The sequence below is a fragment of the Aythya fuligula genome, chromosome Z, assembly GCF_009819795.1.
Source record: "Aythya fuligula isolate bAytFul2 chromosome Z, bAytFul2.pri, whole genome shotgun sequence".
In the NCBI taxonomy this organism is placed as follows: domain Eukaryota; kingdom Metazoa; phylum Chordata; class Aves; order Anseriformes; family Anatidae; genus Aythya; species Aythya fuligula.
This window is the reverse complement of record NC_045593.1, coordinates 27,658,388-27,684,064: the sequence shown is the minus strand read 5'-3', so window position 1 is coordinate 27,684,064 and position 25,677 is coordinate 27,658,388. Positions and strand designations below refer to the sequence as shown.

At 36.7% G+C, this 25,677-nt stretch overlaps 1 protein-coding gene across 4 annotated transcripts in view; it reads left to right on the top strand.

Annotated features, from left to right (window-relative positions):
- The window catches only part of FCHO2 (FCH and mu domain containing endocytic adaptor 2), an 89,531-nt gene that overhangs the window by 25,484 nt on the left and 38,370 nt on the right, over nucleotides 1-25,677 (top strand). For all 4 annotated transcript variants that reach the window (XM_032205384.1, XM_032205382.1, XM_032205383.1 and 1 more), the window contains exons 9-10: nucleotides 21,524-21,568; nucleotides 23,374-23,446. In XM_032205384.1, the coding sequence (XP_032061275.1) occupies nucleotides 21,524-21,568; nucleotides 23,374-23,446 (118 nt within the window). The remainder of the gene's footprint in view (nucleotides 1-21,523; nucleotides 21,569-23,373; nucleotides 23,447-25,677) is intronic.

Below are 25,677 nucleotides of genomic sequence, written 5' to 3'. Positions count from 1 at the left end.
ATAGAAATTTAACAACATACAATTTATTTATTATGTATTTGTAGGACTTGTGTTCATAAAGCATAACAATTTCTAGCTCAGAGTCCTCCAATGTGGACTTCTGAGGAAGCTTTTAAACTATACTGTTCCTTGGGATGTTGGTGAAGTTTGTCCAGAAAATGAAGTTCCTTGCACAAAACTACCTTTATTCAATGTGCTTCAGCACAAATTATATTTCCAAATTTAATACAAATTTAGAGATGTATTCAGAATAGGTGTCTGTAAAGCTGATTATAGAGTTGTTGTAACAGTTACATTGGTTTATTTGGTTAGTTTACAAAATCATGCTTTTTAATAGATTATATGTAGATTGTTTTCTTCTTTATCAGCAACGAATTTACAAGTACTTTCTGAAAGTACTGCTTGTTGGGTGTGTTACGTTTCCTGGACTGGCATAAAAGGACAATCTCACATTACTATATATCTACCATTACAGGAAAAATACAAAGTTGAGCTTACTATTCAGGCATGGGAACATGGTCACTAGATGTGTGAATGCAGAAGTTTGGTAGTACTGTTTTTCTTGGTGTGGAGTGTTGGGAGTCCTTGTTAGCATCTCTGCCTTATAGTATCAACGCATTTTTTTTTCAGAGCAAGGATGTACAGAGTAGTTTAGATCTTAAGTATTTATATTGAATTGTTAAATATGGTTATTAGATATCTTACAATGCTTCTATGTTGTGTTTTTAATATAACATTGTTACGTATACATGTTACCCCCCTCTACCGACCTCGCAAGCAATGCCCCCCCCTACCAACCCTACAGGCCCCACCTTCCCAGGTGCCCTTGCACAGCAGATTTGAGGCCCTGGAACTTGAGAGACTGGTGGGTGAGGTTGAGGTAGAAAGTCTACACAAGAGTATGCCTAGGGCGAGGAAGTTGACTCCACGCTTCAAGACTGCCTCCACCAAGAAAGATAGAAGGGTGATTGTTGTAGGCGACTCCCTTCTCAGGGGAACAGAGGGCCCTATTTGTCGGCCTGACCCTACCCATAGCAAAGTCTGCTGCCTCCCTGGGGCCAGGGTCAGGAACATTGCCAGAAAGCTTCCCAATCTGGTTTGCCCCTCTGATTCCTATCCTTTTTTGGTAGTCCAGGCTGGCAGTGATGACACTGAAGAGAGAAGCCTGAAGACCATCAAATGGGACTTCAGGGAACTGGGACAGTTAGTGTATGGAGCGGGAGTACAGGTGGTGTTTTCGTCCATCCCTACAGTGGCAGGGAGGGGTGCAGAGAGGACACGGAAAGCCAACCTGATAAACACGTGGCTCAGAGGCTGGTGCCAACACAGAAATTTTATTTTTTTTTTACCATGGGGTGCTTTACTCAGCACCCAGCCTGATGGCCACAGACAGGTCCCTATCTCTAAGGGGAAAACGGATCCTGGGTCAGGAGCTGGCAGGGCTCATTGAAAGAGCTTTATACTATGATGCGGCTGAAATAAGACTTGTTGGAGGTGTGCCAGGGGGAATAATGTCTAGGCAGGGGAGAAGGCAATGGCCCAGCTGAAGTGCATCTACACTAATGCACGCAGCATGGGTAACAAACAGGAGGAGCTGGAAGCCATCGTGCGGCAGGCAGGCTACGATTTGCTTGCCATCACAGAGATGTGGTGGGACCACTCTCATGACTGGAGTGCTGCAATATCTGGCTATAGGCTCTTCAGAAGGGACAGGCAGCACAGAAGGGGTGTGGTGTGTGTGGCTCTCTATATCAGAGAGAGTTTCGATGTCATGGAACTTGCTGGGAATGATAAGGTTGAGTCCCTTTGGGTTAGGATCAGCGGGGAGGCCAACAAGGGAAGCATCCTGGTGGGGGTCTGTTATAGACTGCTGAACCAGGATGAGGAGACTAATGAGGAGTTCTACAGGCAGCTGGCAGAAGTTGTGAAATCATCGGCGCTTGTTCTCGTGGGGGACTTCAACTTCCCAGACATATCCTGGAAGCACAACACAGCCCAGAGAAAGCAGTCTAGGAGGTTTCTGGAGAGCGTGGAAGATGATAGCTTCCTGATGCAGCTGGTTAGTGAGCCTACCAGGGAAAGTGCCCTGCAAGACCTTCTGTTCACAAACAGAGAAGGACTGGTGGGAGATGTGGTGGTTGGAAACTATCTTGGGCAGAGTGACCATGAAATGGTGGAGTTCTCTATTCTTGGCAGTCAGGAGGGGGACCAGTAAAACTGCAGTCTTGGACTTCCGTAGGGCTGACTTTGAGCTGCTCGGGACACTGGTTGGTAGAGTCCCTTGGGAGGCGGTTCTGAAGGGCAGAGGAGTCCAGGAAGGCTGAGCGCTCCTCAAGAAGAAAATCCTAATGGCACAGGAGCGGTCTGTCCCCACGTGCCCAAAGACGAGCCGGCACAGAAGAAGACCATCCTGGCTGAACAGAGAATTGTGGCTTGAGCTTAGGAGAAAAAAGAGGGTTTATAATCTTTGGAAAAGAGGGCAGGCCACTAGGGAGGACTATAAAGATGTTGCGCGCCTGTGCAGGGACAAAATTAGGAAGGCCAAAGCTCATCTGGAGCTCAATCTGGCTACTGCCGTTAAAGATAACAAAAAATGTTTTTATAAATACATCAACACAAAAAGGAGGACTAAGGAGAACCTCCATCCTTTACTGGATGCGGGGGGAAACTTAGTTACAAGAGATGAGGAAAAGGTGGAGGTGCTTAATGCCTTCTTTGTCTCAGTCTTTAGTGGCAAGAGCAGTTGTTCTCTGGATACCCAGTACCCTGAGCTGGTGGAAGGGGATGGGGAGCAGAATGTGGCCCTCACTATCCATGAGGAAATGGTTGGCGACCTGCTACGGCAATTGGATGTACGCAAGTTGATGGGGCCGGATGGGATCCACCCAAGAGTACTGAGAGAACTGGCAGAGGAGCTGGCCAAGCCACTGTCCATCATTTATCAGCAGTCCTGGTGATCGGGGGAGGTCCCAGTTGACTGGCGGCTAGCAAATGTGATGCCCATCTACAAGAAGGGCCGGAGGGCAGACCCGGGAAACTACAGGCCTGTCAGTTTGACCTCAGTGCCAGGGAAGCTCATGGAGCAGATCCTCCTGAGAGTCATCATGCAGCACTTGCAGGGCAAGCAGGTGATCAGGCCCAGTCAGCATGGGTTTATGAAAAGCAGGTCCTGCTTGGCAAACCTGATCTCCTTCTATGACAAAGTGACGTGCTGGGTGGATGAGGGAAAGGCTGTGGATGTGGTCTACCTTGACTTCAGCAAGGCTTTTGACACCGCTCCCCACTGAATTCCCCTCAAGAAACTGTCTGGATAGCCAGGCCCAAAGAGTTGTGGTGAATGGAGTCAAATGGAGTTGGAGGCCAGTCACTAGTGGCGTCCCCCAGGACTCGGTACTGGGGCCAGTCCTCTTTAATATCTTCATCAATGATCTGGACGAGGGCATTGAGTGCACCCTCAGTAAGTTCGCAGATGACACCAAGTTAGGTGCGTGTGTCGATCTGCTTGAGGGTAGGAAGGCTCTGCAGGAGGATCTGGATAGGCTGCACCGATGGGCTGAGGTCAACTGCATGAAGTTCAACAAGGCCAAGTGCCGGGTCCTGCACCTGGGGCGCAATAACCCCAAGCAGAGCTACAGGCTGGGAGAGGAATGGTTGGAGAGCTGCCCGGCAGAGAAGGACCTGGGAGTGATGGTGGATAGTCGGCTGAATATGAGCCAGCAGTGTGCTCAGGTGGCCAAGAAGGCCAACGGCATCCTGGCTTGTATTAGGAACAGCGTGACCAGGGGGGCTAGGGAGGTGATCGTCCCCCTGTACTCAGCTCTGGTGAGGCCGCACCTCGAGTACTGTGTTCAGTTTTGGGCCCTTCGCTACAAGACGGACGTGGAGGTGCTCAAGCAAGCCCAGAGAAGGGCGACGAAGCTGGTGAGGAGTCTGGAGAACAAGTCCTACGAGGAGCGGCTGAGGGAGCTGGGCTTGTTCAGCCTGGAGAAAAGGAGGCTCAGGGGCGACCTTATCGCTCTCTATGGGTACCTCAAGGGAGGCTGTAGCGAGGTGGGGGTTGGCCTGTTCTCCCATGTGCCTGGTGACAGGACGAGGGGGAATGGGCTAAAGTTGTGCCAGGGGAGTTTTAGGTTGGATCTTAGGAAGAACTTCTTTACCGAAAGGGTTGTTAGGCATTGGAATGGGCTGCCCAGGGAAGTGGTGGAGTCACCATCCCTGGAAGTCTTTAAAAGACGTTTAGATGTAGAGCTTAGGGATATGGTTTAGTGGAGGACTGGTTAGTGTTAGGTCAGAGATTGGACTCTGTGATCTTGGAGGTCGCTTCCAACCTAGACGATTCTGTGATATTCACTCTGTGATCTGCTAATGTTCGTACATGAGTGGGATGAGGCAAGATTGTGTATGGAACATTTGTCAGACTTTTCCAGTGTGTCTTACATTTTTTTTGGTAAAGAGGAAGAAAGAAAAAGTATACATCTCAGGGATTCATGTTCAGTTGGACTGAATTCAGGATGAAGACAGGTGAAAATTCAGTATTCAAGCCTCTTTGACTAGCTGTGGCCAAGATGTCACATGTAGGGGTAGCTGTCTTACATTCAGGATCCTGACTCCCTGTGTTACAAAGACCTGTGCTAGTGTATTCTAGAGCACTGTGCATTTCAGGCAATACACTTTTTTTCATTTGTTTTTTTTTTTTTTTTTTGTTAGACGACATAGCAATCACAAGAAAAGTAGCACTTCACCTTTTAATTCAGTGGGAGAAGTTGTACACAATGTACTTATTTGCTGCTTTACAGATTTCATCATATTCTATTTGTATTCTCTTGAGTCAAATAAAAACTTTTGCCATGGCAAATCCTATTTTTTACAATTCTGTAACTATTTTAACAGCAAACAGGTTTAAGGAAGGATTATGTTTTTAGTGTGGAAATGTATGCATATTGATTTTTTTTTTTTTTTTTTACAGAGTGAGATTATATTGATATTAATTTTGCAAAGCTGCCATAGGGCAGAGAGAAAGCATAGGCAAATTCAGTAGCAGTAGAAATTCACAAGAAGTTGTGAGGTGTCAAAGATTGGTCTTAGTTATAATTACTGCTTCTATTATAGTCATATAGCTTTGACAATTACAGATATTCCAGATACAAAGTGAGGTATCACTTCTGTAAGAATAAATGAAAACATCCAGTGTGGGAGGAGCAGCTTTTTCTTAGTTCAAAAATGCTTTTCCACAATTGAGAACTGTTCTTAATAGAAAGACATTTTTAACCATGAAGCAAATTCTATAAGTCTTTCTGTGATAAGAATTTAGTAATTACGCTGCAGAAGGAGATGGCTTCTCAGATAAATCTAAGTATTCAATGTATAAAAATGGTACTGACTTGGAGTACAAAACAGATACAGAAAAAATGTCTTAGTGCTACTTAAGATTCTGGTCCTGAATATTTTTGAAAGAAACAATTTATTAATCATCAGTAGTATGTAGGCCTTCGCCTTCCCATATTATTTGCAGACCAATATACTGAATCAGTTAGTGGAACATTCTGAAATACTGAATTTTGAGAACAACAACAACAACAAAGGATAGTGTATAACAAAGTATTTTAGTTTATTTCAGTATTTTAAAATTGTAGTTATAGTACTTTACAGCAGGGTTCACTTTCCTATTTCTACATATCTAAATATAAATATGAATCTGGAAGGAAGTACTGTAGAAGGGCTGTTTATTGTGTGGATTAGGAATAATTTGTAATGTTTCTCTGTACATGAATTATTTTCTTAAATTCTCATCTGCTTAACTTCTCTTTGTATGATCATATCCCTTATACCAGATTATATGGGCTCCCTCTGGTGGCCAATTTCTGATACCTGAAGTCTTGATGTACCGCAACAAGTAGAGTTTAACACACATCTTCTCTAGTACAAATAAAATTTATTTCGAGCAGTAATGCTTTATGAGTTTTCTAAACCTTATTTATGGACTTCCTTACTTTAAAGCTTTTTTTAACTGCTACCTAAATAACCTACCTCTTGAGCTTTATCTCCTAATTCTTATGGAATTTACTTCAAGTATATTTTTAAAAGATATACAATATTTGAAGAAATTCTATTCATAGTTTTTCATACTCTCTTTCAGTGGAAAAAAAAAAGCCATGTATATTAAGTTGCAATTATTTTAATTCAAACTGAAAGAAAAATCACTTAAACGTAAAACCTTGAAAAACAGAAAAAGAGATGGCAGGACCCTTCAATATACAGTCGCACTCCAGGTCAGAGTTTAATACATTCTCTGAACTATTTTCTAAAGTTTATTTGGTCCTGCTGTTAGGTTGAATAGTGGGTTAGGTACTGTCAGCTGAAAGATGCTTCTGTTGTGCAACATTGATCAAAACCATTGTTGTCCGCTTCAGATGCATCTGCTTTCCATTTGTGATGGGTTGCTGCTCTGTGTTCCTTGGAAAAATCATTTATAGCGTAGCAGAAAACGCCTACTTTTCTTCCACCCAAAGTAGATGTTAAATCTATAGCTGAGATGATATAAATTCCAGATCATCAATGAGTTTTTGTCTTATTTACTTAATCTTCTAATCGTCTATAAAAATCTGGTTTGTTCCATTATGAAAAGTTGATGCATGAAACAGAAACTGTTAGGAAGTATGAGCTCATGTTCTTCCAAGATCTTATGCCTGAAATTGGCAGGATAATATATACTGTGTGTAAAGATAGTTGTGAGTGCCAGTAGCCAGCTGTAGCTGGTCATGAATGATTTTCAGTTTTTTACAGTGTTCTCCTAAGTCTGTGTGTGTCTGTCCCTCTATTAGTTTTAGCCCACTACAGAAGCTAGCTTTGAAGGCCAAATGAGAAGACTCAGCTGTGCTACATTGTCCAAAAACACACAAACAATAGCCAAATCTAGACTATTTGTTTTCATTAATTTGTTCTGATGTCCCTTGTTAGTGGTTGTTGGTAATTTATTAAGTTGTTGCTCTTATTTTTTCAATTTTCTTAAAAATTTAATAAAGACAAAAGCAACAAAAAAACAACAACATTGTAATACAGACAACAATGGAGAGACAAAATCCTTTCTGGCTCCATAACGCTCCAATTAAACAATTATCCGCAGATGGCAATTGCTACATATACTGTGCCATTGTTGAATGTGGAACTGGGGGTCAGTTTTTTCCTACTATTAAAAAAAAATAAAATCATTATTTTTGTGCTAGCTTGATCCATCTGCACAATCAGAATGAGACAGAACATGATTTTCACTGTGACCCTACATCCTTACCCTTGCAAGCAAATGAAATGTGAGGAAGGGGAGTCAGCTACGTACACATTGTCTTCTAACTGTACCAGTCACACATCTAGAATTTAGGCTGTTGAAAACAAAAGTACTTAAAAATACTTCTTGTATCCTTTCACATACTGTTCTCCCAATAAACTTGACCTTTAGAGAGGCTACAAGTCTGCTTTTGTTAAAGCGTTGTAAAGTGAGTGTCAGCAATCCACAGGCTCTTTCTACAGAAATAGTTGAGCTTGTCAGTTGTCCACAATTGCTGGTGATCAGCTGTCACTAGCTCTTGCACAGTGACATAGCTGTACATATAGCATAACATTTTAATTTGTCCTTGTCGTTTTAGATACTGGGAATAACAGTCTATGTCCTTTTAATTGAATGATGCTTCCATATATACCAGGATTCAGAAAGCAACAGATGTATTGTCTTTACTCCTTTTCCTTCTTCTAACAGTCCCAGAAAATGACAATTCAGTCAATAATTAATCAGCAATGCTGATAAATAAATGTTTGGTCTGGGGCTTTTTAGAGCTGATGAAACCTATTTTTCTTTATTTGCCAATGCAGGAAAAAAATGGTCTCAAGGCTCCTGGTAAGTCCAATTATCAGGAAGTATAAGGTCATGGATATCAAATGCATGCATAAATTCAGAATTGTTATTTATTTATTAATCATTTTGAAATTCAGCTCTCTGGGAAGGCTGTGAAGTAGTCTAGACTGACTTAAAACAGCTATAATATCAAGACCTCCAATGCCTCATAAGGCAGAGCATATCAGAAAAATATATTCCAGTGTCCTCAATGTGCTGATGATCCTTGTCTGCTCTGAGGCAACACATCTGGGAGCTCTGTTTCTGGAATGCTAGCATTTGAAGCCTTATTTTGAAGCCTTAAAAATGATTTATTTAAGCATGACATTCCTGCTGAAAGCAGTATGGAAATTTCACAGGCTGCAAAACTGTTGACAAACCATTATGTTTACTATTTGGATGGCAATCAAAGCAGTTTAATCTGGATTCCTTACAAGCTCATTAATGCTGCCGGCATTGCCTGTTACCAGAATTGTAAGGCATCAAAGCTTCAATTTAGTAAACATTTAAAAAACAAATTTTACCTAGGCTTTAATTCAACTGAGTACTGATTCAATTAACTCAACTGAATTGTTGTACGTGTGATTAGAGTAATGTTTTATGTGGCTGGCTGTTGGCTCTGGTGAGTTGGTGCAAAGTTGAGGTGCGAATTTATGAGATGTTGTTTGGCCTTTGCTAATTGTTATGTGGTCATTTTAGACCTAAATGTCCATGGAGCACTACTTACGTGCTTTTCCCAAAGTGAATGCAAGAGCATTAATGTGAGCTGCACCACAGCTGTGAAGCTAGTCCTAAGTAACCAGTGTAGTGTGAATGCACAGTAGTGCTTCCTCTTTGTTAACATTACTATTTAAGTTACTATGTTGTGTAAAACTATATACTTTCTATCATAAGAAGAAATGAACAAGGTGTATAGGGTAATGTAGACCAAAAAAAAAAAGTGTTTGGAACAACTGTTTTATGTCTATGAAAATTCAGAATGAAGTTAAGTCCTTTCCCAGAGATTGAGAGGCAAAACAAGGGTCATGGAATATTGAAGCTTGCTTTGATTAAGGCTGCTAGCTTTTCATGTATTTGAATAATAAACTCTGCTTTGAGGGAAAGACTTCAAACGGTGCTGGGTGTGGCAGGCATTGGTATTTTCCATGGGTTTGTTTGATAACATAATAGTTTGTAGGTTTTATAAAAAATACTTTTCTAGGAAGCTAAACAACAAAATAGGTGGAAGTAAACACTGAAAATGTCTAATACTAATTTTTGAACAGCTCTGCGTGACATCTTTAAGATTCTTTTCCACAAGGAATTATAACAAAGCAACTGTTTATTTATGTTCTTATAATTTTTTTTTTTATATTTTCTGTAAATATTGTGAATATTTTAATACTGCCAACACTTGTGAATAGATGCATCAATAGCCAGAAGTGTCTCAGTTTTTCAAAGCCTGTGCCCATACATAATTCTGTACAGAAGGCTGACTGAGGAAGGAGTTTAGTTTATCAACAATGACAGTGCCCAAGGGATTCACAATAGTATTCTCTGTAAAGGAAGACAGTCCCTTCGTGCATCCTAGTTCCTATCCTAGGTCTCTGTTAGATTTTGCCTGCAAAAATTAGGTCCTGTCATAGATAACAAACCTGCCAAAACTGCCGTAGACTTCAGGAAATCTTATCTGCCAGCATAGACTTTAAATAATTAAATATATCTAACTTGCAAATTTGATTTAAACAAAGAGAATAAATTATTATTTGTAACGGTCTGGAGAGTTAAAACTACAGGTTTTGCTGTGAAAATCTCTTAGTGCCTGTGGACGACTGGTAGCATTGTACTGGATTTGTCAGCCAACTGGAAATTTAACGTTATTTGGCAGGTTGGGCTACAAATGTGGTGCCTTGAGGAAGCTAATTAAGCTTTTCATTTTAGAGTGATTGTGTTTTAAGTAGTAGAAAGAACAATTCATATTAATAACAAAAATTATTCTTGGTGTGGTATCTTTCTTGAATGTATTACGTTCACAGACACACACATTCAGAAGTCCACATCTGAATTTAAAAGGTGAGTGATCCTTTCCTGGTGTGTGAAAAATTTGGGTTCATTCCATCAGAGAAAGAAACGTCCAATTCTTCTGAAATACTTAGGGAAATCAAGAGCTGCCTGTGATAACTAGGAAGAAAATCTGTAAAAGACCAACCACAAGATTAGCTGAAAAAGAAAACAGTAGAACAGCAGGAAACCAACTTCAATGGTTTGTCAAAAAAGCAACAACAAAAAAAAACACACACCTAAGAAATAGTTGAACAGCAGTAAAAGTTTATGTAAAGATAACCTTTAGAAATGCATGTGCCATGCCATCTGGAACCATGCCCTTGTTGTTTTTTCAGATTCATTACAGTTCTGCAGTATATTAGTACAATTTCTTCTACAGAGCTAGCTAAAACACTGAAATGTAGCGTAAATATATTTTAAAAAAGTGGGAAAAGGGAAAAATGAAAAATACCACAGAAACTTTTAAACAACTGTAGATGCAACAGAAAAAGAAGCTTTGACTCCCTTAGAAGTACTGTCAGTTTTTCTTAGATTTGCCTGCCTCAAACAAACAAAAAACAACAACAAAATAAAACTGCTGCAGACTAAGGCAAGTAATTATTACAGGTTGTGGAAGCAAAGAAATGTCAATTTCAGTAATTTAAATACTGATTAGGTAATAAACTCCTCAGAAAATGAAGTAATTTGCAGGATAGGTACTACTACAATAATAATATTTATGAAGAGCTTTTAAACACCTGAGTATAGAAATAGCATCATGAGGCATGTTTTGTACTAATATAGCAAATGGGACCTGTAATTTATTTATATAAACAGTATAACATATGAAATTAATGCTGGAGGAAGGGGGTAATTGTTTAAGACATTTTTCTTCTAAGGTAGAAAATGTTCTGTGGACGCAGTAAACATTAAATGGCCTTTTCAAACATGAAATTTTCACAAGAAGCACAATTGGAAGTATATTCTCTCTTTTTTCTTTTATTTTCTTTCAGCAGGTACAGCTTAGCAAAAACAAACTGAAATGTGGAAAGATTTGGAAACCTTATAAACATCTATGCTGTAGTTCATTCTTACTAAACTAACATTAGAGAAAAGCAACATCTTGAATCTTGTAATTTAAGTTATTGAGAAAAAATATGGTTTCCCACTAGGGAAGCAAATAGAGGAGTCTCAAGTAGGATATTTGATCATGAACTTTACCTTTCTAATAACATTAAAATAAATCCTAAGCATACAGTCTTCACGCACTTGTCTAACATACAAACTTACACAGTTTACACACTAAATAGTATGCGGTCATGTTTCTAGTAGACAATTATTGGACAATATTTGACAAGTCTAATAGACCATTAATTATTTCTCGTAATTTCATTGACAGTAATACTACAGCATGGAAGTGCTTTATACCAGAACAAGCTATCATTGGACATTTTTTGCAGTGAATTGATTGAGTGAACTAGATCTGTGTATTATACCCTTTCTTGATCGAGAATATCATTTATGATTTGGAAATGAATTCTCAGTTAATATACCTTTGACCTCCTGGGTCCATGGTGGTTGTCAGAAAGTGCAGAATCTCATCCCCTTTTTCTTCAGTATCTTTCGATTTTCTTCCTAATTGCCATAAATCATCTTCCACATCCAGAAAGCCTTCTGCATGAGCAATTTCATTTTAAATAATCGATACTGATTTTTCTGCATTTTGGCATTGCAAGGTGCAGGGGGGCACCTGTTGCTTGAATAGCTGTACAGATATTTGCCATCTTGTTTAGCTACCAAACTAGATTCATATGTGCAAAATTATCAAATGCTACAAAAATGGGAATTTCTTGATGCTTTTTTACATATACATCTGTTTAACACATACACTTTTCTCTCTGCTGGTTGGTTTAAATGTCTCTTAGACTTGCATTCTTCATACCTAAGCCCAAGTTTAGCCATAACAATAAAACTTCAAATTCCTGTCTTATTAATGATGTTCATAATTTAAATTCTTCATGTAATGTTACGGATTTGTTTTGAAGACTTTTCTCTTATTAGTTGCCTAGTTTTGTGGGAAAGATGGTCTCTAAAAAAAACAGTGTAAGAAATGCTGTTACTAGCACTAAACTTCCTAAGCTTTGGAAATTTAGTTTCACACTGTGTTTCTCAGGTTTACTGTTGTAGCTGATACACTTTAGAGGATTGTGTAGTGCTACATCGTTTTTGATAGTCTGGTACAGGAAGATTAGATAGAAGTGGAAAATCAGGATCATGTCACAGACATTTGTCCCTTTGCAGCCACTGACTTTGAAACTGTCACATTTGCCTGATATTGCTTAGATGCTTTTAATGTCCAAAGAAGGATTTAAAAATAAACAAAAAATGGTATTATGCATATTTAGTTTCTTTAAACAGTGAGACATATTTCATAGTCAAACTTATGCTGAAAAAACAGACTAGGAAGAATTTAATTACAATTTTTTTGTGTGTTAGTAGCACTGGAAACTGTCACAGAGTAATCAGTAAATTCCCATTTTACAGTTAGGGTGGAAAGGTGATTAAGCGTCAATTGTTTTCTTCCTCGCCCTAACATCTGAATCTTCTGTACATGTAAATTGGATAGCACTATAAAAGTGCTACAAAACAAGAAAACATGTATTTCCCATGAAGATGTTTTTATGAAGATGTTTTTGTCTACCTGAAAAAACATTTTTCTGTCCGATTTCTTTGTTGTTGTTCCCTTTTTCTCCTCTCTTTAGAAACAGGTCCTGGAAAAGGTTTTAACCTCCTAAGATTTCATCATGGATTTGAGTTCAGGACTTAGAAACCATACCCCTCTTGGCTTACAGGGATATTGTGCAACAGTTACAAAGAAGTGATTCTTTAAAGAAGAGGGATATTATTTAATGTACATACAATGCCTTGTGTTAAAAAACATCTTAGCTGACTTGACTCTTAAGAAGAACACTACTTGAATGTGTCTATGCAATTTTTTCATCATTACGTACTTGCATGTTCTGCCTGCAACAGACGAGTCTTTCATCCTGCAGGCAGACAAAGCTGTGTGTTGCATATGCTTATTATTATAAACTAGGTGTTTGCAGTCCTGCCATTTTATTGTCCCGAGGCTTTGCTGCTTTCAACCAAATTTGATGCAAAATTAGAGGTTGCAAAGATTAGGTAAAAATGAGGATACAGGTAAAGAAGGACCCAAATATGTCCTGCAATATGTCCAGTAGCTAATACTGAGAGTCAGCAGGCAGCTGAGTATGTGTTTGTATGTTGGCCAGCTCGTGGAGAGTCTAAAACCTGCTATATCTCACATCCTGTTCGTTACCCAGCTGAAAAGAAAATATAAAATGAATTTAAATTGCAAAGTAAGAGAGTAGAAGAGGGTGAGAAAGAGTCTGGGAGTATCAAGAAAGGGACTTGGGAACATTGTATTCTGCAGATTGTTGTCTTAGCTGACGTTAATTTTGTCACTCATTTCTTGAATTTCATGAAACTGCTGAAATTTTCTGTGTTTGTTGTTTTCTGGTGTTGTAGGATAGTTGGATCTCAAACTTTGAACTGCTTTGAGTATGTGCTTAGTGCCTCCTGTTGAAAATTGTTGAGTTATCTGAGCAATAAAAATTAGTTTATTTATAACTGAAGATGTTTGTCACCTTAGAGAAAAAATGTACCCCTTTCTGCTGATCAACATCTTAATTGATGGTAATCGTTTTAAAACTATGAGGATAATGAAGGTTTTCTAGTTCGTTGTTGCTGTGTAAGCCACAGGGAAATCCTGCCCCTTGAGAGTAGCGTGCTTAGTGTACTTGTGGAGTTGTATACACAGTACCTGAAGTGCCTGAGATGAATGATGTTTCCTTTGATCCTGTGAATAGCGTGAGGGGCTAAAAGCACCGCAGCAGAATCAGGGTTAGAACAAATTGCTTGTTGAGTGGATGGAGGCAAAGTTTGCTCTCCTTTTATGTTAATCTGTTCATCTAAAAAAGAAGTCATTTGGAAGTGCTACTGCTGTTGCTACTGATAAGCACAGTCGTCTATGCTGGCATTGTCACCTCTATCTTTTCAATTTTTTTAGCTGAAGTACTATCACCATACTATAGTTTTGTTTTTGTTTTTTCAAAATGAGCATTGAAAAAGAGGATTCAGTCAAGTCTCAAGCATCTCTAGAAAGCTAGGCTGATACATAAGCCTGATTATGTAAAAAAAAAAAAAAAAGCTAGTCAGAAATTGGGTGATTATTTTAGTGGAACTGTATAAAAATTATTTGTAGAATTAGGTTTAAGGATACAGCTTTATCACAATTTCAGTATTTTCTCACAGTCAGGCTTACATTCAGGTCAGTTATTGTATTTTATGTCCCTTATCCTCTTTAGTGAGATAGAGCTGACCAAACCCATGAACTAATGTTTGTTTGAGACAGTCTGGTACTAATACGATTAATATACACAGATACATTATTTACCTCAAAGACTAATGCATCTTTATAATGCATTCTTACAAATAAACTATGTTTGATTTTTTGTTTGTTTGTTTTTTCCAATTCTAGATCAGAAATCCTTTTCCATGGAAAAATAAAATAAAATAAAAAAGATAAGCAATAGAAAATTGCTTATCTTTCTTGGACAGGCAATAAAAATGTGAAGTTGATGTTAGAAACAATTTTGGTTTCCTGGTTTCTAAATTTGATAGCTGGGATCAGGATCAGATGATGGCAAGAAAAAGATTGCTTATATGTTTGTGTACATACAAAATTGACCTTTGTGATACAGCTTAACATCTAAACACTAAAAGCAGTCATTTGTTTTGACAGCAGAATTAATTGAGGCTAAAACAGTCGAAATTCCACTTGTATCAAGCTGTTCATTAGGAATTGCTCTCTGGCTTTAGTGCTGTCAGAAAAATAACCTGTTCTGCTATGATTAAATAGCAGAATGATGGTCGGTCCACTGAATTTGAGAGAGAGGTTGAATAAACTTTCTACTGCGGAAACAATTCAGAAGTGACACGCTGCAAGGGGGGTCAGAATGTGCATTGATATCCAGCTGAGCTGTCAACTGGCACTGGGCCAGGCACGCAAAGCTTTGCCATTTGAAGCAGCATGTGAAGCATGTGCAGTTTAAAAAAATTGTCCTCCTTTCATGCATGATTTACTGTCAAATAGAAAAACTTTTGTTTTTATCAAAAACAAGAATATTGGTTGTTACTGTATATGTAACTACAAGTGCAGATTTACAGAGTTTTTTTAAAAGCTTTTGGTTGAAAGAGATATGTTAATGTTTATATATGTGCGTGCGTTATGTAAACTGTTTCCTTTGAAGAGAGGAAAGGTCAGAATATATATATATATACTTTTTTTTTTTTTCTTTGAGTGACTGAGGATTTCCAGTTATTGGAAATTAAATGTAGTTAATAAAAATACATGTCTGGGTGGGAGAGCGTTTCTTTCTGTCATGTGTAGCCCCCTTAAACTAAAAAGGACCAAAAGCAGATACAAACGTAAAACAGTTGTTAGTTGATTTATTGACTTCTTGATTTGTTTGCTTTATTTATTTTTTTAGCTTGGCAGGATTTTCCAGTTCATTGGTATACTTACTGGGGGCTCTTTTCCAGAGAATGACATAATATTGTTTGCCTTCCTAGTGATAGTAGTTGGCTTTTTTACCTGACTTGTTTATTTAAGAATTCAAACAATAAAACTTTTTTTCCCTGTTATGCAAAGTGCAAATAATTTTGTTTGTCTGACCTTAGCAAAACCTTTATTTCCAGAGTCTCCCTGACCGTATGCTATGGGTAGGTTTTATAACTGGTTTTCAAGGCCTTGACAAAGAACGTAACTGTCTTGAAGACTATTGGTGTTACTTTGTACATAATTTTGCTAGCAGGCATAAGGGTTGTTATTTATAAACTCTCTTCTGTAGTTGCCTTGAGTATACTCTGAAAAAACTGTTCCCACAGACATAGGATAAATATGTAGTAGGTACTACATTAAAATTAACAGTGCAATTGTATCAGCATAGTTACATTTTCTTCATTCATCTTTGAATAAGATTAGTATCTCCTTATTGTTAGCCATCCACTTTGCTTTTTGGTGTTGTGGAAGTCCACATATATGCCTCCCATAACAAGAGAACTCTACCTATATTTTCTGAATAGTCTGGGATATGCGTCCTGAGCTACAGATTCACTGTTACTTTATTGATGCTAGTGTCACTCATTGTAAGCTATTAGATTAATTAAAATCAAAATTGTCAGTTTCTTCAAATTGCCATTTTCTGTTTTAGCAAACCAAAGCTTCCTCATTTTCAGGAACCATGAACGGACCCACTCGTGATTTATTTGCTTCAGTCTCTGGTCAAATAGCAGCCCTCTGCTTTCATGTGTCTGTAAAGCCATTGTCCATTTGCTTTTCCTTCCTGTCTGTATCTGTTCCTGCTGGTGCCATGCTGTGAGCTGCAGCAGCCTACTTTGGAAAGTGTTTTAGGGTGATGCTTGCTGGGAATGTGGATATACAATTAGAGGAGCTTACTAAATTTTGAGGCCCCCTTCATTTGTAGGTGCTAAGTTCTTGTTAGCATCCTGCTAGCTAGGTATGTATCCTTAAGTGACTGAAATCCCACAAAATACTCATATTTCTTTCTGTTGTAAATGCTAACCTTCATTTACACATTTTTTTGTTCTACCTAGGGTACATACAGTATCAAATAGTTTTTTAAGTTTAATGTACAAGTATTTCAGATATATAAATCATTGAGTTACCATTCCATAGCTCAAGGTAAGAACGAGCAGACCAGACTGCGAAGATATTAAGTGGAGCCTGAAACTATCCATCTGTAAACCAAAAGAACATGAATGCAAAGACTTTTGTAAAGGGCAGTCTCAGCTATGAATTTTTACTTACTCTGATAAGTGTCTTAAAACGTGTTTTTGATTTTCATAGTCCTGGTTTTGTTCTAATATTTGTTTTTCTTCTTCTTATGTCCTTATTCTTTTTGTGTTCCGGTGAATGCTTGAGAATAGTCTCCCATCTGAATTCACATCAGTTTCTTGTCTTTCTGTGAGAAAAAGTACAAACGAAATCTCAATGCTTTGACTGTAGTACTGCAGATTATTGTCATTATTATTTCAGTGTGGTAACACTTTTCAGTGCTTTGGGCTACCATGTGGCTAGGACTCTAGAGATATCCATTAAAATGTGTCCCTTCAGTCCCTGTCATCACCAATACCTGTTCAATGTGAAATGACTGCTTTTCTTTCTTCAGATGTTGTGATGGGCAAGTACAAGTACTTGCTTCAGAAATCTCAGAAGTTAGGTTGTGCAGCATTTGTTTCTGTAGACAAAGTATAAGTGCCATTAAGTTAATCGTGCAGGTTTTGAGCTGAAATCTTTGTTGGAGTTAACCTTCTGTCTGCACAGCAGTAGCTGGGCACAAGTCTGTTAAGAAAACTTCTTTCCTCCTTGTGAAGATGTAGTGCATGCACATCTCTGTGCAGCTGTTACAAAAGTTAGTGTGATAGCAATACACGAGTTTGCACGCTTTGATATGCAGCTATCTATTACACCTATTTGGATATCTACATTATTGCCAACCCATTAGGAATTTTTGAGGATTTTCAAAAGATTAAGAAATTAGGAATTAGAAAGATAGAGGTTATGGTTGTTCAGGGAAGAAAGCTTTTTGATTTAGTGTGTGGGTTTTGTTTGTTTGTTTGTTTTCAGTGATAGCACGGGTGCTTTTGTTATCCAGAGGCAAAAAAAATACAGTGGATAATGTAGTGGAACTTCTTAAGAAAGCTTCTGGTTGGCTGCATCTTGTAGTGGGAGATGATGTGGCAACAGTGCACACTTCTAGCTGAAAAACAGTATTATTACTTCTTTAGGCACAAAGCTCTCTGCCTGCAAGAAACTCTAGTTATTTTGCGGACTACCAAATGCTCATCACAGCTGTTCCATTTTCTAAATTGGCTCACCATACAGCACCACATAAAATATCTATTTCTGAAATGTTATTTTGGCTTTAAAATAACGCTCCTAGGGCTAAATGTGGTGTTCTTTACAGCGGGCATGTAGGGAACAGAACTGTTTTGGAGATCTGAAGTTACGGAATAAAACTCCAGAAAAATAAGAGCTACTACAAATTTCGTGCTGTTCTGCTAAAAAGTGCGCAATGTATGAATTTTACCCTTGCTTGCCTTAGCTACAAGTATATGATACACTGTGTCAGGAGAAGGTTACATACAAATTTTAGGGAAAAAAGAAAAAAAAAAGCAAACTTCTATGGAGTTTGGAGGAAAAGGATAGACTGTGAGTGAATATTTGTGATATTTGTGAACTTGTTAGTGACAGGCATAAGCATCTTAAATATCTCAGATTCCAAATGGTAAAGAGCCTTACAGAAATTTGAATTAAATGGAAAATGTAAGTTAGGATAAGAAGAAGCTTTAGAATTTTAACTGGTTCACAGAATTTTGTGTAAGAGAAAGCTGTTCTCATGATTTATCTTTCTTGTAGTATAGCAGCTAGCAGACAGAGAAAGGAAAAAGCATGTGGGGAGAAGGGTTTTCTGTATTAACTGCACATTTTGAGGAAGCATGAAGTTAGATAATTACAGTCTCTGACTATTCTTAACTAAGAGTTCTTAATTCTTAATATTCTTAAGAATGTTTCAGATTGTATTCTATAGACATATGAGGAAAGAATACCCTTTTGAAAGACTGTAAGCTCAGGGTGGTGGGGATAGGCCAGTTTGTGTTAATTCTAAATGAACATACTAATCTGTTCTTCACATCCGTGTGTGTTTCGGTACTAAGTAAGAGTGTTCATTTCTTGAAGTAAAGAGCTTACCAATCTGTAAATAAATAAATAAATAAATAAAAATCTTCCTTCAAAGACAAACATTAGGCAAGCGTGGTGGACAAAATAGAGAAACTTTGATGTGTTCATGTTTTCATGTTGATCAATCTTTTTTTTATGCTTGTGTTTGAAGTGAAAGATATCTGAAATAAGGATGAGTTTTACTGGAACCTTGAATATATATACATACATATATATATATATATTAATCATTAGAGTAGAATTAGAAGTCTGGGAATCTGTGTTAGTAACTGGTAATGGTAAAGAGAAAGGATGGTATTCTGAAAAACCTTTAGTATTGTTTTATTCTAAAAATATGTTTAAGTCCCTGTTGTTTACAGTTTTTTCCTTCTGTTTTTGTTTTGGGGAAGAATGCTTGTGGTTGGTTTGGCTTTTGTTTTTTTCCTGGCTAAATGGAAATATGCATAGAAGCAAGAAATAGAAGCAGTTGAATCCCTAGCAAATTGATGAAAAATAGATTGTCTGAAGTGAAGTACTGAATAAGTAATGGATCTGTTCTTGAGCTTTTATGTCTTACAGTATTTTTTCTGAATTTTGTCCTCAATGTGTTTTGTACAATAGTGTTTAATTAACTAAAATAAAATGGTGAAATTGTTACAGGGATTTGACATTTCTCTGAATCAGTGTTTCTTCTTTTTTTTTTTTTTTTTTTCTGTTTTTTCATTTTGTGAGATATCCAGATTTGCTGACTTTTGGAGCACAGTGACTTTGTTTTACAATGAATTTCAAGGAGAGCAAAGGAGAAATGATTGGAAGAGCAGTCTAAAATGTCAATATATTTACAATATATAGTAGAATGAGAGAACTGTTTGGAATTTGCATTTTATCTTGTTGTGGAATAATTAGACTTCCATTTAAGTTATTTAGCAATTGAAATTTAAAGGGTAGTTAAGACTGGCATTTGAAATTAGTCTTGATACTCTGCTCTCAAGAGCTTCATCTGGAGCCTAAGCAACTACATTATGATAAATGAGGTATCGATGTGTCCTAGTCCTAGATTCTCATGCTACTGCTGCTTTTACAAACACGTTTTTTGTTTTGTTTTGTTTTGTTTTAACCAGCAGGGAAAATATTGCAGACTGTGTCATTGCAATAAACATAAGTCATTACTTAGAATTCTTTTTTTTTAAATCCAATTCACTAGATATCTGCAAGATTTCAAATTATCTGGTAGCTTTTATCTAGTATGCCTAAAATAATTCAGTTTGTTTAACATTACCTAGGATGGAGCTACATAATCAGTTTCTCATTTATATTTTTATCTTTTTGTTTGACATAAGTGTAACTTTTTTTCATTTGCAATTTTGAGAAATGCCATCAAAATGTGGTGTTTATGTTGAACACAGTTTTACACTTCAAGAGTTAATATACATTTTAAGGGTTACTTTACAAATATAACCATTTGAGGTAATTAACTGAGTAAATCAAATGCAAATTAATCCCAGTTGTGTAATTCACAATATTAATTCACAGCTAAATTATTTTTTTCTTTTGTTGTGGCATCTCTAATTGCAGTACAGTAATTTGCTATGTTGTACTGCTTAAAAAAAAAAAACAAAAAAACTGAAGCCTGTAGTCATCTTTCTTGTATATACGATCTGTTTATATCAACTAGTTACTTTAAGACTAAGGGTATCACATTCATTTTGAAGTGAGTGTAAGTGAGAATGATGGAAAATGCTCGCAAGCACACCTTTTATTTTATGTGAAAACACACTGAAAATTACACTACTCTTGGTTTTATGGTAGATGTTCCAAAACAATCTTGATTTCATAATAAAGATAAATAAATTAGAGTATTTACTAGCACATATGCTTTGGGGCAGAAGTGAAAATTGTTCTGTATTTTAAGTTTCCACAATCTCTTTACTTCTAGTTGCTTGTAATTGAAATTTGCAAGATCTCAGTCTCATTTGCAGCAGATGAGTAAGCCCCAAAAAAGAGTATGAGGAAAAAAAAATAGCAATCTTACAGAATTGGGAACGGTGTTGGTTTTTGTTTTTTTTTCTCTGTATTTATAATGAGTGTATATGTGAACTTCTTAAAATGGCTCATAGTGGGGCTAAACAAGCTCTAGACTTAGACAGATTGAAGAGGGTTAGCTTTACCCTTTGCAATAATACCTGACCGCTACCTTGTGTCAGCTCTAATGAGAAGTCACAATAATGAATTTATTTAGATACTACACTTAAACGGTGCTCACACATCACTTTTCACTGTCTAGGTAATTAGCTATGAAGAAGAAACAGGAACTAAAAATACAGTCAGGAAAGGTGTGAATCTCAAAATTAGACTTACAGCTATACTTTTTGGTTTTCAATTTTTTTTACATAGTTCATTTCTCATTAAAAAAAGGTAAGCCTAAAACTTTACACTAATGCTATATTAGAGATACAGTTTTGAATGAGAAAAGGAAACAGAATAGTTTCATGTGGCTCTAAGAGCACAGGCAGTCAACCTGTATTCAGGCAGTGTGCACTAAAATTTTAATTTTTCACTATGAAAAAGTGAAAATATTTAATGATTTGCTGTATATGTATGATTTTACCATCTGTTTGACCATTGACAGAGCAACCGTGGTTTTCCTTTACCATTTAAAGTCATAATTATGATTATCTAGTAAATGATTATCTAGTAATTTCAAGAAATATTAATAGTGGCTAAAGTGTTTGACCCTCATTTGAAGTTAAATTTAAGCTAATGTTTATCTTCATTGCTATTTCTTTGAGGTCCTATTGAATTTGAAGAATGTAATACATCCAGTGCTGTTGAAGGTGAGTTATTGTAGTGTAGTTACTTATATGACAGTTCAGTGGATAGCACCTGGAACTCTTGATTAGTGAATTGTATTCAGCTTTTGAATTTATATAACTTGAAAGTATTCCAATCAACTAAGAAACAGTTGTTCTTTTAAGAAACAAACATAGAAGAAAGTACGACCTACAACACTTTTTGAACTAATGCATTATGTCAGAGAATTTTAATGTTTCTTATGAATGTACTTTGGCTAAGACCTAGTCTTTGCAGAGGTTTGGATTTGGTTCAGTTACAACTGTGTAACTCCATTAACAAGTGTCAAAATATGGCCCAGGCTCTTCCCATTGTTGTCATGTTAGTTGTACCAATTTTAATGCAGTGTTATGGTCACAAAACCTTTCTTTGTTGGGAATTGTTTTGCTTAGGGAATTGTTTTAAGTGGTTAAGAACAGTTTTACTTGCATACACTGTGTATTTATGTTAGGGACAGAGGAGTCAACAGTATAGCTGTAGTGTCCAGCAACTTTTAAATTGCCAAGATTGCAGCTGAAACTTAAATCTTTTTTGACTAAAATAAAGGGGATCAATATTCAGAAACTACTCATATACTCTATTTGTTACTGGATTGGACTGGATAAAGCACATAAAGGACATAAATCTCACAATAGAATTTTAAAATAATATTGGAGCAATTTGTGTACTTACAAAAACATAAGATGCAGCTGAATTTACAGCTACCCGATTTGAGAAGTTTAAATTACTTCACCCTGAAAATTTCTCAGAGCAGAGAGGTTCCTTATGTGCTATGTGATATATTGCTGTAAAGGGTAATATAATGAAATTTTAATGATGCATTTGAACTATAGGTTGCAAAATTTGGGAAACCAAATTGTTTCCACCATTCTGCTCAAAAGCTTGCTGTAGATAGTATATAATACTGGGGGGGAAAAAACAAAAACAAAAACAAAAAAACTGTAGACTCATTGGATCAAATGCTTGCACTTAGTTGTAGTTAGTCATTTTGCTTAAAGATTGACAATCTACTTAGCTACAGCAAAAATGGGGAGAGAGGTAGAAATGATAGGCTGATGAAATATTCAGAAGTATGTATTTTATTTTTATTACATTAAATAGGAATAAAAGATTTTTTTTTCTGTAGTATACCCATATGTATCTAGTGTTAAAAATGGGGAAGACATGATTCCAGACTCAATGGGATCCAGCCTTAGTGCTAGCTACAGCACTAAGGAATCATGAGCTGGGCCTCAGCTGGAAAACCTAGAGACATTCTCTTTTTTACAAAGATCCTAGGTTTGGGGAGAGGTGGAGACTTGCAGCTACTAGGAACATTCAGGAAAATAAGAACAGGATGCTGAACTGCAGTAGCTGATAGGGACAGTTTGAGCTTCTGATCCAAGTTCATTGGCTATTCAGGATTAGCAGGGGAAATGGCTTCTCTTGAGTTTCCATGAGCTGGGTCCCTTTCCTGAGAACTAGCAGTGTGTCCATTTATAAAAGAAGTGGCAGTGTAGCATACTGAATGTTGAGAATAGCAAGTACAATGCAAATCAGTTTTATAATGACTTAAATTATTGATGTGTTGCTTTTTGGGTGGTGTGTTACTTAACAATATACTGGAATGTATTGCAGATAGCTTATGTTCCCTTAGTTTCTCTCCATACTACTTCCACTGCTAGATTTTTCTATCACTTGTTGTAGCAGCATTTAAAAGGTATTGACGTTGATATGGACAAGTGTTTGACACAGCTAGATATATACTCATCTCTTTGATATTTGAATAAGAAAAGGTTTTGTTCCATAGGGATAAAACCACGGAAGAGGAAGCCTTTTGGTTTATCAGGAATAATGAAAAAAGAAAAAGATACTGAATCTGTGTAAGTATGTTCCCAAATTGAAGCTTTGTCTTGTATGAAAACTTGTGAAGGTACGGAGATAAACATGAACTGAACTGATGTTTAACAACTGGTTTTATAGCTAAGTTAGAAAAATGCTAACAATATGAAAACATCACAGCTATTTAAGAATTTTGTAACGGAGGCTTTTAAAGGAAATAATATACTTATTAATCTACTGATGTTTCATTCTTTTCTTTGCAGAGGTAAGTAGTTCTCCTTAGTTCTACATTTGAACATTGTAGATAATGCGATTTTCACATGAACTCCTAATGAAATAATAGCTGTAGATGTGGAAAAAGTGCTATATGTCTGTTTGCAGATCTGAAGCTTCTGTTATTCTTCTGTTAGGAAAGCTTTTGTGTATGGTACAGAATGTTTTTCCAGTAAATGATGTGCACACTCAAGTCAGAAAGATCATCATTTTAACTCATGATTGATATCCCAGCTATACCCTCTGCTATATTCACTCTATCTCCCAGGAGTTGAGACTATCCAGAAAGTGAGTCTAAATAAAAGTTCTTGCGTGGATTGGTAGCATTCCATGTATTAGTAATTACGGTTACTGTATTACAGGGTATTTGGTTCTAAATTTCCAGAAGTATTTGCTCAATAGAAATATTTTATTCAACAGAAATAGCTTGCAATTTAACAGAAATGTAACAATATAGAAACATTTTCAAGGTGGCAACGTCTGTATACATTCTTTTTTAATACAGTTCTGAAAAATTCATAACCTAAGAACTGCAGATGTTAATTATTTACACATACAAAAAGTGCCTTATAGCTATTTTTCTTTTGGTGTTTGATTTAAATAGTGATACGCTTCTAAACCATCCTTTTTCTTCATGCTGTCAAGGAAGATGCAACTGGGGCTCAAAGATGTTATTTGCTTTAACTCATTTTTCTATATTTCAGTTCTTTCTGTGATTTAATCTTTCCCCACCCTCTCTTGCATACTTAATTACGTTGAAGTAAATGATGAGAAAAATGTATGCAGTATGATTTTGGTCAGCAGTAACCTAAAAATAAAGTTACAAACTTTTTTCTGATGATTTAGTTTAAAATATTTAAAATAATGTGTTATGAATGATGATACTAGAGCTTAAAAGGGTTTTTGTGCACGTTTTAGAAGTATGAATTCTCTCTAGAAAGTTGTTTACTACACTTCTTTTGTGATGCAAAATTCACCATGTAAAACAGCACTATATACATTCATTAGCCTTTTTTCCCTGCATTTACTGCATTGCAAAGTAGTGATTTTGCATATTGAGTTTTGAATACTGTTACACGATTGAGTTCTATAGCTGTCAGCTTTTCGGTCCAACAAAAAAATATTTTACCACTACATGGGTTGTTAAACAAGCTGATCTCTGGTATTTTTTATTAACTTGCAAGCCAAGCATCTTCTTCCATCCATTCTTTGGCAGATGATGAATGAAATTTAATATGGCCCCAGCAAAGACTGAAGGTTCTTAATATTATTTTTCTGGAGCCAGTAAAAGGCCAGGAAGCTCCAAAATGATTCGTTGTAGGTATATCACTTAATGTATCCTTGCTCAGAAGTCATGTTTTTGCTTGACCCATCACAGAAAGAAATTGTCTTTGGTACGGATAGTTGAAAATTGGCTTCTGTACTATTCGAGTATCTTTGTGTGCTTATCCATTGGGTCTCAATACTTTTGTGAAAGCTGACATTTTCCAAAGAAATTATATTTAAAATTCAAAGATAATCTTGAGTGTTTCTTCCAGGTAAAAATACTGTTTTTCGTTACATAGTGATGTCACCAGATAACAAAAACGAATGCAGCCAGAAATGGGAAAATAAGTTCCAAAACTTGATTTATATATATATATATTTTGTTTCTATATTTGCACACAACACAAAAAAGAATAGATGTAGAGGTCAAACAGAAAGAAATATAACTGCATGATACTGACTTACTGTACACCACATTCCGTAGGTTTTTACAAAGATTCTTGCACTAGTCTAGAATTTCTATCACATATTTAGAACTTCATGTGGTATAATATTTGTTTTTCAAATATAGAGGATCCATTAAGTTCTTAAATAAAATATTCTAATAGTTATTTATCATCTATTTTGAGTTTTACTGCTAGTCTGTATTTGCTTGATTTCATCTTCTACTGATGATCAGCTTACAAACTGTGCATGATAGAGCTCTGTATCAGCAACTTCACTGCACACAGAG